Here is a 16,553-nt window from a genome sequence, read left to right on the forward strand (position 1 = left end):
GTTCTCTTACTCTTTCTAATACCTCTTCATTTTTAACCTTCTCTATCAACGGTATCCTCATCATTCGCCTGTAACACCACATTTCGAACGCTTCTAACCTTTCTTTTCCGCCGCGCCCACTGTCTATGTTACGCACCTGTACAGCGCCTTGCTCCAAGCATACACCTTTAACAACGTCTTTCGAATTTCTAAATTAACCGTTCGGATCATAGAAGTGACTTCTTTTTATTGACTCGACTCTGCGCTATTCTCTGCTTTATGTCCCTACTACTCCTTCCGTCCTGACTTTTTTGACTTACTAGATATCTAAAATCGGCCACTTCTGCTAATTTTTCGTCTTCTATCTTTATATTCTTTTTAAGTACCTAAAAGTTTTTGTATAGACGGGTGTTTCGTCTGTAATGCGAATTGTGTTTTGAGGCCGTTGTCCAGGTTAATGCTATTTTATCGCTATTTTCGTCGTTCACATGGTCAGTACGAATTAAGTCTTCTACTTTGATATCGTAATTGAAATTGTCTGGTGGTTCAGATATTAAGGTTTGTTCTTTTTTTTTTTTTCGTTAATAGGAATTGGTAATGTGATTTTGTGGTTTTGTATTTCGATATACCTTCGGATAATTGATAATTGTCAGTCGATATAGGCTCTTCTAAGTACACCACAATTGTTGCAGTCTAGGTTTATTTTTTGAATTTTGAAATGAAATCGTTTTGGTCTTCTTGGTACCTACTTTATAAATATATTTGGCATTTTTAGAATTTAGTCTATTGCTGAATTTATTGATTGCAAGTCTTTATTTCTTACCAAGCAATCATATTTAGAATGTCACAGTATTATAAGAAACTGTGTTTCTTATGTTTTATCAAGCGTGAAAACCAGTAACAATATCTTTAGAGCGTGGGCACTTTGAATGGTTTTAAGCAATGCTGTTATTTCGACTAATATCATTATTTTGAAACTGTTTCGGTGTAAACGTGTTGTGCGCGCTTATTGATATTCGTGTAGGTTTGTTAAATTATTTTTGTATTTGAGAATATAGCTTAAATATGTTTTTGGATCTTCTAAAAACTTGTGCATTAGTCTGGAAATGTTGGTTAGTAGGGATTGTTTTGGACGTTTGTATGAATCCAGTAGGGAAATTACTTTGTTGTGATTGTCTATAGGTATAAAGGAAATTCCGATTGGTGATAATTTTGTAGGAATAAACGTGTAATCGAGAACTACTAGAGGCCAATCACACAGGGTAATGTTCTTCACACCATAAAATCAGCCAAAATTAAGAAACTAACTGGATCAGACAATATTTCAACAGAACTTTTATTACAAATAATTCACGAAAACCATATCAGCTCTTTAGATGATTTTTTTAACGATGTGTATTCTACTGACGATATACCCGAAGAATGACTGAAGTCTGTTTTTGTAGCACTTCTGAAGAAACAACGGGCCTAGAACAACGAAGAATACAGACTAATTAGTCAGATGAACCATACAATGGAGGTTTCTTTTCGCATGTTACATGAAAAAATAAGATGTCAATGCGAAAAAGACTAAATGAAACCCAAGTCGACTTTAGGAATGTACTAAGCATCTCTGCCGTGATCAATGTACTGATGTTTATATAACTTTGGTGTATTACGAAAAAGCTTTTGATAGGATTCAGCATGAAACACTTTTGAACACATTAGGAACCTCCGAAATCGATGGTAGATGTCTTCGTATCATAGAAAACTTGTATTGGAAGCAGAAAGCAGTGGTTCGAATCGATGGAAGACTAACCGACGAATGTTCAACGTTCATTCAACGAGGCGTCAGATAGGAGGCATTCTATTCCCTCTTTTATTCAAGACCTACTCTGATATAATTTTTAAACAGGCTTTACAAAATAAAAGAATTGGAGTGAACATCAATGGTGAACTGATTAATTCTATTCCATATGCCGACGGCACGGTCTTCTTGTACGATATTATCCAGGACCTTCAACAGTTGTTAAATTTTGTAAAAACGACAGGGCGAGAAATGGGTCTAAAAATTAATATCACTAAGACAAAACTTGTGATATTTAGCCGCCACTCACACACCGTTACAGATAGATCAACAACACATTGAGAGAGTAACCTAATACAAATATCTGGGATTCTACATCACTGAATAATTAAACATAAATAGTAAGGTTAAGGGCAGAATTGAAACAGCTCGCACAACTTTTCAATCATTCTTCTATAATGACAATTTAAACCTAAAATTAAGCATATGACTGAAATCGTTGAATTGGTTATTTTATAGTGAAAAATTAAAGCACCTTTTTTGTGGAAAATGGAATATGCTTCAATAGTATTTTAATAAATTTCATGACTGAAACAATACGCACTTTTTAAAAACGAATTTTATATGTTTTTGTTTAAAAATGAATAATGGAGTTATGTTAGGCAGTTAAAAATAAAGCGCAATTAATAATGACGTTGCTTTACATTACACTATTAAAGGCGGTGTTTTTTGTCAAAAAAAGCCTAAGCATAACGAATTACTAATATCACAATTGATTAATAAATTATACAACTAAACAGTTATTTAACAATTTCCTGTCAATTCTATTTTATTGTGAACAAAAATAAGCATTTATTACTCTAAAACTAGTTCGGTCTCGATGTTTTTTCGAAATGAAGTCTTCCCTGTATTCTGATGCAGCATAAAATAAAGCTGTTCAATTATTCTTTAAATAGTTTCGGTCTCAGTCGTGCTGTTCCGGTACGACGTCGACGGCGCTAAGCGTCTTAAGAATTACTTACAGTTTTTATTTATGCATTCATTAGTTCTGCTGGCATTTATTTTCAATTTATTTTGTACATACTATCAATACAATCTTTTATTTTATTACCCTACGGAAGCCTGAAAACTAATCACTCTAGGTAGTGCAGTATAAGAATAGAAAATGGTTTTCGTGGTAATAATAGAGCATACAAATGTGAAAAATATATTGTGATTTATCTGAATATCATGAGCAGTTACAAAAAATATGTAAGTACATGGCATCTGTCGTTTCAAAAAAATTTTAATCTAAAAAGCTCTTACTGGAAGCACGTTATTCCTGTGTTGCACATTTGAAAACATTTAAAAAAAATATATTATACCTAACAGCAGTCTCGCTTTTTTTTGGTTTGCATATAATTAATTTCACTTTGCTCAACCGTAATACATTTGTATATTATATATATCGTATATATACATATTTAATGGAGGAGTCAAAAGTATTAGAACGAAGGTTACTAAGTGGTCATATTTGTTTCTTTTATTGTGACAAGTGGAGGTAGTTTACTTCAATATTTAATAATGGAAAATAATTTTAAACACTTTACAAGTGAGAGTTATTTAGCAAAAATATTTTTGGTTTTAGTCTTCACCATGGTTAAAAGGTCCATCATACGATTCATCAAGTTCAAAAAGTGACACATCAACGTCAAAGGTAGGTATTTTAAAAAATACAAAGAGAAAAAAATAGAAAGAATAATTTTTACAGTTTGGAAGCAGCAGTTACCTAAAAAGTTCTAAAAGAACTCCCTCAGATTTAAAGGATACTCCACAAGTAAAATATAAATATGGCTCCAATACAAGTTCAACAAATACCAGTAGTAGCAATCCAGGTTCAACTTATCAGCGGGATAAATCTTCTACGCGGGATGGTGTTATTAGTGGTAAGAAACTTAGACAATTTAGTATTTTATCAAACATAGAAGTTATATGTTACGAGAAACTTCAATTTCTGTTTCGTAATTATAGGGAAACAGTATGGAAAAAGTGATTTGGCTTCTCGTTTTAAGTCCGCAATTGAAAAAAAGGATACTCTTCATGTTCCATCCGTTTCTTATCGGCCTCTTAATAGAACAGAAACCAAATCACGTGATCCAAGTGTAGAACGAGATAATTCATCCAATAGCTCTTACGGTTACAGAAGTGTATACTCTCCGGGAGCTAGTAGATCTTTACGATCACCTATTAGTAGAGAACGAAGTAAGGATGATCTAACTTACACATATAGGACCTCCAGCACAAATTCGTCCAAAGAGGACGTAAGTAATATTGCTAATAAATATATTACAAGCAGATTTTTGCCAAAGAATACAATAGAAAAAAGTCACACTGCTTACATAAGACCAGTGTCATCTAGATTGGCCTCCAGTCAAAGAGAGACAAGTAGAAAAAATAGAGAACTTTTGAACTTGCTTCACGTACAACAACAGAATGATAAATGTAGTGGGTTGGAGAAACCATCCACATATACTGATTCAAAATATGTTAGTAATGACAATAAATCAAATGTTGAAGAGAAAAGAAACAATGTCTTACAAATAAATGTAATCAGTCGCGGTACATCCCCAACATTTCCAAATCCAACACAACTTCTTAATTCTCGTAGAATAGACATGACAAGACTTGTTGAAAAACAAATCTTAAGACCTATAAGCCCAAAAATAAGTGTTGCTGATAAACAAACCCAATTTGAACAATTAGAAGATTCTTGTCGTATTAATCAGTCAAGACTACATTATTCAGATCACTCAAAACCTGTTTATAAATCACAACGCAAAAAAGGTGATACGCCTTCAACGGATAGTTCTAAAACTCCATCAAGAAGCAGTTCCACAAAAAGCATGATTTCCGTAAAATCAGAAAAAGCAAAAGACTCAAAATCTTCAGACGAAAACAAATCTGCAAAATCAACCATAAACGACAATAAAAAACAGTTACCGCCTTGTACGGCTAACTCAAAAACACAACTAAATTTGCCAAACAAAGATTTCAGAAAATCAGTGTTAAATATGAATTCCGACGTGAAATCTACAAAAAATAAAATTGGAAAACGAACAGAATCGGTGAGCTCCGTAGAATCTGAACCAAATTTGGAAACAAATGTTGGTAGCAATATGAAGTTTATGAAAAAAGGTTCTCCAGGGTCAAAACTTCCCAAACCCTTCAACATAACTGACTCAAAAAATATTAATAGCACTCGATCAGGTGGAACTACATCCGAAGGTAGCTCATACAGTGGTAACGAAGAAGATGGTGCTGAAAAAAAGGGAAACAGCCAAGTATCGAACTATTCGTCTTCTTCTGATAATGAAAAAGTTTCTAAACCACCTATAAACCCCAAAATAAGAAACGAAAATGGACCAGATTCAAAATCATTTCTAATGAGAGCTCTAGCTCCTGTAACTAGCTTTTTTAAACAAAAATATCATGATCCAAGCGATAAAAGTGAATTGATAGGAGAAGACACAACTTTGTGGGATATAAAAACCGATGTTGCGTATAATTCAAAATATTATGACGATAAAACAATAGGTAGTGGCGTCGAGGAGGAGGAAGATTCGTCAATTTTTGAGAATGAAAGAGAATTTTCATTAAACAGTGCAAATCAAAATGCTACCATAAATTTGAACGATAAAGCATATCAGCCAACAACTGAAACTGAAGAAGTTCGTCACAAAATTACTCACATAAGATCGGGAGAGAGACCTTGGTGGTTAGAAAGTAATTCCGATAAAGAGGATGTATCAGATGGAGGAAGGATATACAATATCAAAGGCACTGAACGAATAATAAGTGAAGGCAAGGACGGCCCTTCGATTTATCCTGATGGCCCTTTGAATAGAAGTTTCGATACAACCGAAAATCTTATGACCTCCGAGTATTCTCAGAAATACAAAATTCGTCATATCGATTCTGGAGAAAGAGCCTGGTGGCTTGACAGTCAAGAAAATATTCCCGAAGGTATTACAAAATGGGAAACGAAAGTCACCGATTCACCGACAGAAAATAGAATATCCAATGGAAGCATTGCTGACGAAATAGTAATTCCATTAGGAGATAGGGCAAGCCCCGAAGGTTTGGAGAATCCCAGTGAAACTAACAGTGGAAGAGCAACACCGTATGATAACGTACTTAGAAGATCCGAAAAAAACCAAAGACCCCAGGACCTATTTATCAGTCATCACACAAATATCGATGACATATTGGGAGGAGGAAATTATTCGTTGAGTCCTTTAATAAGTAGGATATTTAGTTATCAGGGAAATGAGTCCGAGAATCAGTCGTTCAATGATTTATCAGTGTCATCTGGAAAAAGCAGTTGGCCACCAACTCATCGGTAATACATTTAAGTGAATTATTGTACCAACATTGTTAATGCTGCTTTCTTTTGTAGGAACTACAGAAATAGCAAGGTAAGACATAAACTTTATTATGTAATAGTATTCCAACTTGATAAAAATATTGACTTTTAATTTCTTTAGGATATTATGTTATTATAACATACCTATGAGTTGCCACATTTATCTTTTAATTAAGTGCACAATAGTGTTACACTATTATGTAAAGGGCAAAAAGTCTATACTTTTGTATTTTCCAAAGATTTTGATTATATTAAGTGGTATTTATTTTTCAAATTTTTATAACTAAAATTTTGATTGATTTGATTTCGAAATATTAACGTGCTGAGACAATTGTGAGGCTAATACTAAAACAAAAACCCATTCCGTCGCAAATTACATCGGAAATTACTACCCTTTCGTTTTTTCTTTTTTACCTCCAATCTTTTGATCTGTAATTGGTACAAATTGTGTATTTTCTTTCTAACTGCAAGTTGCATTGGACTATCTTATAAAACAGAAACAATAAATGAATATTAAATTATTAAATAAGTCATGCGACATATTATTAATGATAAAAACAAATTTATCGGATTATGGGGTTTATTAAATAATATTTTTTATGCAGAATGATTTCAAAATCTATTATCATAGGTTCTTAAAAGAAAAGTCAATATGATACGGTTGCGCCTTTGACAAAAATTTGTAACAGAATATAACTAATCTTAATTATTCAAAATTTTGATAACGCAAATTAGTATACTCTTCCTCTGTTATTTTGGAATATCAATTTAAAGTTAAGTAGGAAGAAACTTTTACGTATAAATGTTAGTGGCGTAGCTAGATAACCAAGAGTACAGGTGCAAAATAATTTTGGGACTCCAATTAAACGAAAAGCTTACATCTTGGCATCGGTTAAAATTTCTTTTATGGTGTAAAAATGCAAATAGTACCTACACTACAATAAAATTTCTCGAAAATCGCATTCTAAAAGGTTGGAAAAAACAAAGGGTTAAAAAACTCAAACATAGTCGAGTGAGGTGTCATTCGAAAGACAAGGAACGAATATGTACAGATATTATAAAATAACCCTAGACTTTTAAAAGTAAATTTATAACAATTTTTGGTGTAACAAATACATAAATTCCCATTACATAATTATAACGTATGTAACAAAGTTTTGAGACGAATTTCGTAACTTATTTTCATCACTAAGAAGCAGGGGTGCATCGTGAATTTGTAGGGCCCTGGGCTAATACTATGTATGGGCCTAATTACTCAACTAATTATCATTTTGTTCAAAAACTGTTGTCTATAATGATGTATGTAAACGGCAAAGGAAAAAATAGGACGATAAAATATTTTAACACATTTCTAGTAATAACAACGTCAATTTGTCATTTTGACGACGGGAATAGAAGTGCGGAAAAAAAAGAAAATCGCGTTGGGTGATAAGCGTCAGGAGGTCCCCCGTAATAGATGCACTCACGAGAAATTACACCGACCGAAAACAAGCAGTACGGAATTCCCTGTTCCGTTCGATAGACGGGTATACGGGTTGATTGATTGCAGGGTTACCAACCTTATGATCGGATTTTTTTAATTTTAAATTTTTCTTTACAATACCTACTGATTTCAATGGAGGCTGGGAGCTTTTTGTATCCATGGGGCTCTGGACTGCTGTCCAAAAAGTCCTTAGGTAGATTTTTCCTTACTAAGAAATGGCTCAATCTAGGGAGTTTAATGAAGTAGTCCAAGTCAACAAAAATATTGCCTGTTCTTTATAGTCTCAAAGTTGATAAATCAACTTCTTAGAAGCCTGTTTTAATAATAACTTTAACCTCTCACTGTCGTTACAAAACGTGAACTTTACCGTGTTTTTGTATGTTAAGATTAGCATTAGCAATCCAATCTTTTTAAATGATGACCCAGACCCTAACTAGCCAATACTTCCGTTTACTAACTAGTTACAAATCGCATGAAATTTTCTATAGGGAGTTTCTTGGTAACGTAAGCATTAATCCGAATATGGAACTTCTTGAAGATGTATGTAAATGCTCATTGCATTTCGACACATAAACGTTGTAGATATAAAGAATGAGTAGGATAAAATTGGCAAAAATATGAATTATGAAACTGTTACCCACCTATGTATATATATAATGCTTATGTGTATATCGAAATGCAATAGACATTTACAGTTACTTGCAGACACTTGCGGGAATTTTTATACTCGGACTAATTAGTGCTTATCACACAGAGAAACTCCCCTATATAAATTTTCATGGAATTTGGAGCTAGTCCATATACGGAAGTACTTATATCGAAATTATCCCTAATCCCTACTAGTAGACATAAAAAATTGGACTATACCCATGAACAGCTACATGCACCGATGCATTTTTGAAGATGAATTGATCTCTTAAAAACCTAGATCCGACTGATTTCACGAAATTGGAAGGTTCAGTGCATTATTTAAATTAGAGAATAAAATTATTTCTGTTTAATATCCTTTCCTAAAGTACAGTAGTTAAAAGGCGCAGGAGTATATAGATCTAGATTAGATTACTGTTCACAAATAGGTAGTTAAGAATGTGGGATGCTCTAGTTTCAGCAGGGTCGTCTCTAGAGTTAAGGCCGTCCCGGGCAAACTGTTAAATAGTCACCCTTAAAAATATTGACAGTTGTGTATATACAGATATAAAAAACGTTTTTTTGAAATTTTTGTTTATGCAAATGTACCTAATATCTACAAACAAGACATGTGTTGTACAATTCAAAATTAAACAATATAGTTATCAATGAAAAACCAAATATATTTTCTGGCTTTAATTTCTGCAAAATTAGAAATTAAATCGTTATAATTTAACGCAGTTGTCACCTCATTTTCTATTAATATTGATGCCAATCCGCTGAGTTTATTTTGATCCATACCTAATTTTAATAATTTTCTATTATTTTTAATTTAGAGAAGCTTCTTTCTCCAGAAGCTACAGAAACGGGTAGGGTCAGTCATATTCTTAAAGTTATCATAGTATTAGGGAAATTTAAAATGACTTGTCCCTGATGGTTCCGAGGTATGCATATTCGTGTTCAGTAATCCTCAAAACCCTCGGGTAACAAAATTGGACTTATTTCTATCATTACTGACCCTGGTCTGTTTTTTTACAACAACTTCGCAGTGCGCTTATAAGACTGCATCTTTTTTATGCACAGATCCATTTTTGAAGATGAATGATCCCTTAAAAACCGCATTTAGATCCGACTTATTTCACAAAATTTGAAGGTTCAGTGTTTTATTTCCTTGACTATATGGTTAATAGGCATTTGCACAATATTCTAATTTTTTTAACATCAAACTTTTCACAATTGATTTTTCCAGTTTGCTTAATATAATAATGGTACCTAACAGCAACTGCATTAGTACGCTTGTGATTGATTAATAAAAAAATAAAATACAGTTTTTAACAGTGAACGTCGTTAGAGACCACGTTATCTATTTTTATTACTATCAGTAATCTGCAAACTAAATATTTGAACTCATTTAATTAAAAAAAAAAAAATAATAGTTCATTGACAATTTCAGATTGCTTCCGTCAATTCCGATTTTCACTGCAAACGTCAACATTACCTACAAATACATTTCGCAGAAAAACTTTTGGCAACTGCGAGAGGAAGTTTAGTCTTTCGTTTAATGAATAGTAGAAAAATGTATTTATACATAAAAAATGTGAAAGAACTCTTGAATGCGTCGCTTAAAAGTTATAAAATATCAATGAAGGAATTCTGTGTCCAGGTACCTTCAATTTGAAAATTAAGTTGAAGTTAGGCATACTACAAGAATTACAAAACGATGTCAGCATTATATTTCTATTTTTATTCTAATGGAACAGCTACATCCGTTTTAATATAACGGAACTCATTTTTGACTCATGACATGGAAACTACAGCTCTCTCAATTTCTCGTTTGTTCTCAAAAACAATAGGTACGATATATATTCGATATATCTTCAGCATTATAATAACAGCATTCATAATTGTTAAAACCCCTTTTGAAACTGAATTATTTAATTTACTTAATTAGAATTAATTTTACAGCTAAATTAAAACGAAGAGGAAAAACATTAAAATCTCAAAATCTTATGCAGTTCTTCAAATAACTTCTATAAACAGGTATTTCAATTATTCTTTTCAAAGTATACATACAATAGAAACACATTTAGGCTATTTTAGAACTTAAAAATACATTCATGTCGAGCTGCTAGAAAATTTCATTTTCACTGCCTAACAATAAAATAAAATTATGTTTAATTTGTGAAAATTGTAGCAGTTAGTGTTTTATAGCTGTTATAATGAATTTCCATCAGGCAGAAAATAAAATTACTTATTTTATTTAAAATTAAAATTACTTATTTTATTTTCTGATATGGAGGAATGTAGATTGGAAACTATAGTTTCCAATCTAAATCCAATATGTTGATAATGTGAATTAAACACAACTGCTACACACATTACGTACTTTTAACGCAGTTTAAATGGACATTGTTTTCACCGTTAATTTATCATACCCTTAAGTCACTTAAGGATGTTTGGGAGCTACAATTGGAGACAAGAGTACGTAAAATTAGAAATTCGTGATTAATTAGGTTTTGCAGCATATCATGAGGTAAATAAATACTATCTATACTAAAAGAAAGTATACGGTTTCAGAGAAAATTTGGAATTTGACCAAAAACTTTGAATAAAATAAGAAATAACGAATAATATGAAAAATTTTTAACTGACTTTTGGCAGTGAATATGCCTTGATTTCAACTTCGAAACAAAAAAATATTTAGTTTCAATCTCTATTAATAATGAGCGTAAAACTTTTTAATATGTTTAAATAATAATTAAAACTTTAAAATTGCATTTATTTCAGACAATTATAAATATTATCATTATATTATCAAGTAAAAACGAGATTTTCAGCTAATTTTTCATTTTTTCCTCGATAACCATTTAGTGAATTTGAATAACCTTACGCTAAAGTGATTCTCCAGAGTTCAAGTTACTTATTATAAAAGTTTGAAATTTCTGGTAGCTTGTTTTCTGTTAGTAAAAATGAATTTAATCTGTTCGGTTAACGAATCTCCATAAAATGACGTAAAATTACAATTTTTTTAAAATTCAATAACTTTTTAACGGTTTAGAGAATCGATTTGTAATTTTTACAGGAGTTTTAGAATTGAATGAGGAACGTTCTTCCAAATTTATATTTGTCTCGTAGCATTTTGACATACCTCCCAAACATCTTTAAAAGTGCAACTTCATACACATTAATCGGGTAGCAAGCATGCACTATACAATATATTTGCTCAAATCTTATCTTACAATCAGTCAATTGTTTAACTGTAATTTCGTTGCAAGCATCATTTTAAAGTTTTCTGTAACGTCAGTATATGACGGTGCGGTGGTAAATTGGATAAATAATAATAACAAATAATTGGAAAAACGTCATTAATTGTAAATCAAAATGTAAATACGGGCGCTCTATACTAATCTAATCCCGTAGGGGTATTGGAGGGGGGATGACTTTTAACTACCATAACCTAACCTAACCTACCTCATTTATTATTCCTTTTTTGGGTTCCCTTGTCGAGTAGAAGAGCATTTTTGTAAAATTCCTAAAGAACAAAAAACAAAAAATCAATACTGTTTATAAATTCATTTGAGTTAAATTTATCAACTGCACCAGCCGCAAGTCGGCTTTTATTTGCATTGCAGAATAATGACGTTACAAGCTCTCTCCAGGGTCGCAGAAGCGTTTTGAATCCTGACGGTCCTCAAAACGCGGTAACAGTCTCAAAAATTATTTTTGGACCGTACGAAGAAAATCTAATTGACAAAGTCGTAATATGCATAGATTCGAAATATATAGAATAAAAGCATTCCATGCTTTAACTATATCGTAAACCAATGAATTTTGACTAAAATATCTTCGTCAAATCTAACATGTCACATTATCAGTTTATTCCTGTTCCGGTACAGTTTCGACAAAGAAGGTATATGCCTTACCTATTCATCCTAATTGATATTATTAATGTGAATATGAATTTGTTTGTTTGCCGGTTTTTCACGCCTTAATTACTCAACCGATTATCACAAAATTCGATACACACATTGTCAGGGATACAGAAAAGCACATAGGGTACTTTTTATCCAAAACAAAAAAAATGATTTTTCCAAACGATGGAGAAATTTGTTTTATGTGGTCGATTTCACGCCTTAACTACTCAATCGATCATCACAAAATTTTGTAGACATATTATCAGAAGTATAGAAAAAAAATACTGTTCTCGGCGGATAGAAGAATTAATTTTATATGGTCGATTTCACACTCTAACTACTGGATCTACCATCACGAAACTTTGTAGACACATTGTCAGGGGTATAGAATAAGACATAAAGTAACTTTTATCCAGAAAAAGATACTGTTCCTGACGGATAGATGAATTAGTTGTATGTGGTCGATTTCACACTCTAAACACTGGATCTATCATCACGAAAGTTTGTAGACACATTGTCAGGGGTATAGAAAAAGAAATAGGGTACCTTTTATCCAGAAAAAAAAACACTGTTCCCGATGGATAGAAGAATTAGTTTTATGTGGTCGATTTCACGCTTTAACTACCCGACTGATCATCATGAAACTTTGTAGACACATTGTCAGGGGTGCAGAAAAGCACATAGGGTACTTTTTATCCAAAACAAAAAAAATGATTTTCCCAAACGATGGAAAAATTTGTTTTATGTGGTCGATTTCACGCCTTAACTACTCAATCGATCATCACAAAATTTGGTAGACACATTATCAGAGGTATAGAAAAACATACTGTTCCCGGCGGATAGAGGATGGTCAATTTCGCACGAAATATCATCACGAAACTTTGTAGACACATTGTCAGGGGTATAGAAAAAGACATAGGGTACCTTTTATTCAAACAAAAATACTGTTCCTGATGGATAGATGAATTAGTTGTATGTAGTCGATTTCACACTTTAACTACTAGATCTGTCATCACGAAACTTTGTAGACACATTGTCAGGCGTATAGAAAAAGACATAGGGTACCTTTTATTCAAACAAAAATACTGTTCCTGATGGATAGATGAATTAGTCGTATGTGGTAGAGTTTACACTCTAACTGCTGGATCTATCATCACGAAACTTTGTAGACACATTGTCAGGGGTATAGAAAAAGACATAGGGTACCTTTTATTCAAACAAAAATACTGTTCCTGATGGATAGATGAATTAGTCGTATGTGGTCGAGTTTACACTCTAACTACTAGATCTGTCATCACGAAACTTTGTAGACACATTGTCAGGGGTATAGAATAGGGCATAGAGTAACTTTTATCCAGAAAAAGATACTGTTCCTGACGGATAGATGAATTAGTTGTATGTGGTCGATTTCACACTCTAAATACTGGATCTATCATCACGAAACTTTGTAGACACTTTGTCAGGGGTATGGAGAAGCACATAGGGTACTTTTTATATAAAAAAAGGATTTTCTCAAACGATGGGCAAATTTGTTTTATGTGGTCGATTTCCCGCCTTAACTACTCAATCGATCATGACAAAATTTTGTAGACATATTATCAGAAGTATAGAAAAAAATACTGTTCTCGGCGGATAGAAGAATTAATTTTATAGTGGTAGAGTTTACACTCTAACTGCTGGATCTATCATCACGAAACTTTGTAGACACATTGTCAGGGGTAAAGAAAAAGACATAGGGTACCTTTTACCTAGAAAAATAAATGTTTCCCCGAGAGATAAAAAAATTAGTTTTATGTGATTTATGATTCACACGTCTTTAGGACACCAACGCGAGCGTAGCGAAACGGGACTCATAATAAGACTTGTCCCGAATTTTTAGCATACGTTTGCTTCAAACGTATACCTTTTTTGTTCCATATCTACTTCTACTAAGCTCAATTATCATCTGCATTAAAAAACAGGATGTAGCAGAAATAAATACCGAGCTTTGGTGGGTGTAAACTACGTGAAAAGAAAAAATCAGTAATTTCCAATTCGAAGCCGGTCCTGTACGTGAATTGGCAACATAGGGGTCTAGGGTGATAAAAACTCTCCAGCTACGTAGATGGAGAATTGCCGATTTGTTTGTCAGAGCTGGAATTGAATTTATCTGTAATTTCAACTACGTCTGTCTTGAATACGGTGAACTTTCGGACATACAAACATGTACTTAATTTTCAAGTTTTATAGTGCTTTATCGCCTCCTACACGCTCGACACTTATTTCTGTTACATCCTATAAGTATATCGTCGTCATTTTCAAAAATGTGTCATACAGCTAACCCTAGCCAAAACTAATTGTAAGATATAATGTAATGCAGTCGTGAATTGTCAGTTACAAACTTAAATGACTATGTTAATGATATTTTAATGGCTTTTATGAATAAATTAATAGTTACCATCCATTTTTACCGCTTATTAACGATAATTGGTAACAGTTGAGTGAGACGTACAATGTCAAATACGATGTAGTAACTAAAAAAAGCTATTCCACACCAAAACAATCAAAGCAAAATAAAGTGGTGGCGACAAATTCGAAACAATTTTTTAAAATTACGCTTAGATATTTCCTTTCCCATTCGACATCCGACAAGCCAACTAAACGTTTAAATGAAAATAGCGGAGCTTTTTTAGTTGCTCATCTGTTTTATTTACCTTACGTTTAGCATATACCGAGACCCTCAGATAGGGCCAAAAATTAAAAGTGATTACCGTCAATCTGAAACTTCGAGACTTTATTATGTCGAGACCGATAAACTTTTTAGCTGCGAAAATTCTCGATTTTGGGGACTTATTCTACTAATTTTTAGTCAAACACGAAGATTTCAAGTTGCTTTTAAAAACTTTTGTAAGAAAAACAAAAAATAAATTGTCCGGAAACGATATTGGGACACTCGGTAAGTCCGAATTTCCAAACATGTTATAGATACGACGTTGCAAAGCTTTACCATATACCGCTCATTCGAATTTTGTACAATTTTCTTTATGAAAAGGTTATACAACGATTTTGTCCAACAATCTTTGTGGACCGTTTCTTCAACTGGAGGCTTAAAGCCTATCATTTTTACGACTACCCATTTAGTGATTATCGCTCAAACAACTTTTTTTATTTCAATTCTTTAAAGGTTTAAAAAATACGAGACGTTCGATAAAAAAGGGGGGTTTTATAAAAAGTATAATACAAGTCCTAGAAATGTTAACCTAAATTCTTACAGACCTAGGTATACGATACATTTCGTATTTCATTTTAAAGTTCGAATAATTAATTTTGAATAAAAATTTGAAGGTATATTCTTTTTCACATTTTATAATATAAGAAGGTCTCTTGCACCAACTCAGAAAATTGCATGCTTTATTACTAAAGAAAGCTTGCGCTGGTTACTTTTTACTGAAAATTTATAAAAAAATCAAACAGGTATTGTTTTTTATGTTGGATAATTACAAAACCACCACAACGGGGGTACTGTTGTACCACTTAAAAACTCGAAGGACCACCAAGTTTATAGTAAACAAACACGATTAGAAGAAACTATTTATTTATATAAACTTAGAAGTTATTATAATTAAATTAATGTTTAGGAGGAATTGCCTCAGCTAGACGAAGAACAGACTTATTTGAATATTAATTGTTTTAGAGAACTAGTGTCTCAGCTGGACAAAAATGAACTCTCTTTCTGTCGTGAATTTTTGTTCTTATATTATCTTCCAAAATGGAAATAAGCAAGGTGAAGGCTGCTCAAACCTTATTTACTTAAAATTAGGTATGTTTTAGTTACTATGCGTTAGGTACCAAGATTAACTAATTATGTATTGATGTACATAAACTATTTACACGCTGAGATTGAAGTAAACCAGATTTCGAGGCTTCCGAGTACTAACAATTACCTGAAGGGTACAGTGGTCGAAGTCATAAACTTATATTAAAAATTAAAAGGCATACTCATCCCTAACATAAACTTATAGTTGGTATTTACACTTATTTTCCTACATACCTACTTAAGACTAACGACCTACAATAATATAATACAATGACTATGACAATATAATGCTGTACACAAATACTTACAAAACTATACTACTACCTGCCTAAATTTAAAAATTTAGGGTTGTTCGGAAAGTCATTTCGTTTTTTCCCAACAGAGGATTTAATTGTATTCTTTTGCACGCAACTTCACATTTAAGTCGTATAATTTTTATATGCTTTGAGAGCTCATATAGCAAGGCTTGTGTGTGAAAAATCCCAATTAATTCTACGCAGTAGTTTTTGGTTGGTGCCCTTTTAAATATGGAGAGCGATAAGCAGCATTTTCGACATATCTTACTG

The 16,553-nt window shown here is 32.5% G+C and overlaps 1 protein-coding gene across 3 annotated transcripts in view; it reads left to right on the plus strand.

Moving 5' to 3' along the window:
- The first annotated feature begins 2,781 nt into the window (after positions 1-2,781).
- Positions 2,782-16,553, plus strand: part of LOC108735605 (FH1/FH2 domain-containing protein 3) — a 73,669-nt gene continuing 59,897 nt past the window's right edge. For 2 of the 3 annotated variants that reach the window (XM_018467630.1, XM_018467631.1), the window contains exons 1-5: positions 2,783-3,016; positions 3,393-3,461; positions 3,516-3,690; positions 3,776-6,143; positions 6,201-6,219. In XM_018467630.1, coding sequence (XP_018323132.1) covers positions 2,996-3,016; positions 3,393-3,461; positions 3,516-3,690; positions 3,776-6,143; positions 6,201-6,219 — 2,652 coding nt within the window. In that variant the 5' untranslated portion in view covers positions 2,783-2,995. Of the gene's footprint in view, positions 3,017-3,392; positions 3,462-3,515; positions 3,691-3,775; positions 6,144-6,200; positions 6,220-16,553 lie in introns of all 3 variants that reach the window. The other variant, XM_018467633.1, reaches the window with a different exon arrangement.

The sequence above is a fragment of the Agrilus planipennis genome, unplaced genomic scaffold (assembly GCF_000699045.2).
Source record: "Agrilus planipennis isolate EAB-ADULT unplaced genomic scaffold, Apla_2.0 scaffold101, whole genome shotgun sequence".
Lineage (NCBI taxonomy): Eukaryota > Metazoa > Arthropoda > Insecta > Coleoptera > Buprestidae > Agrilus > Agrilus planipennis.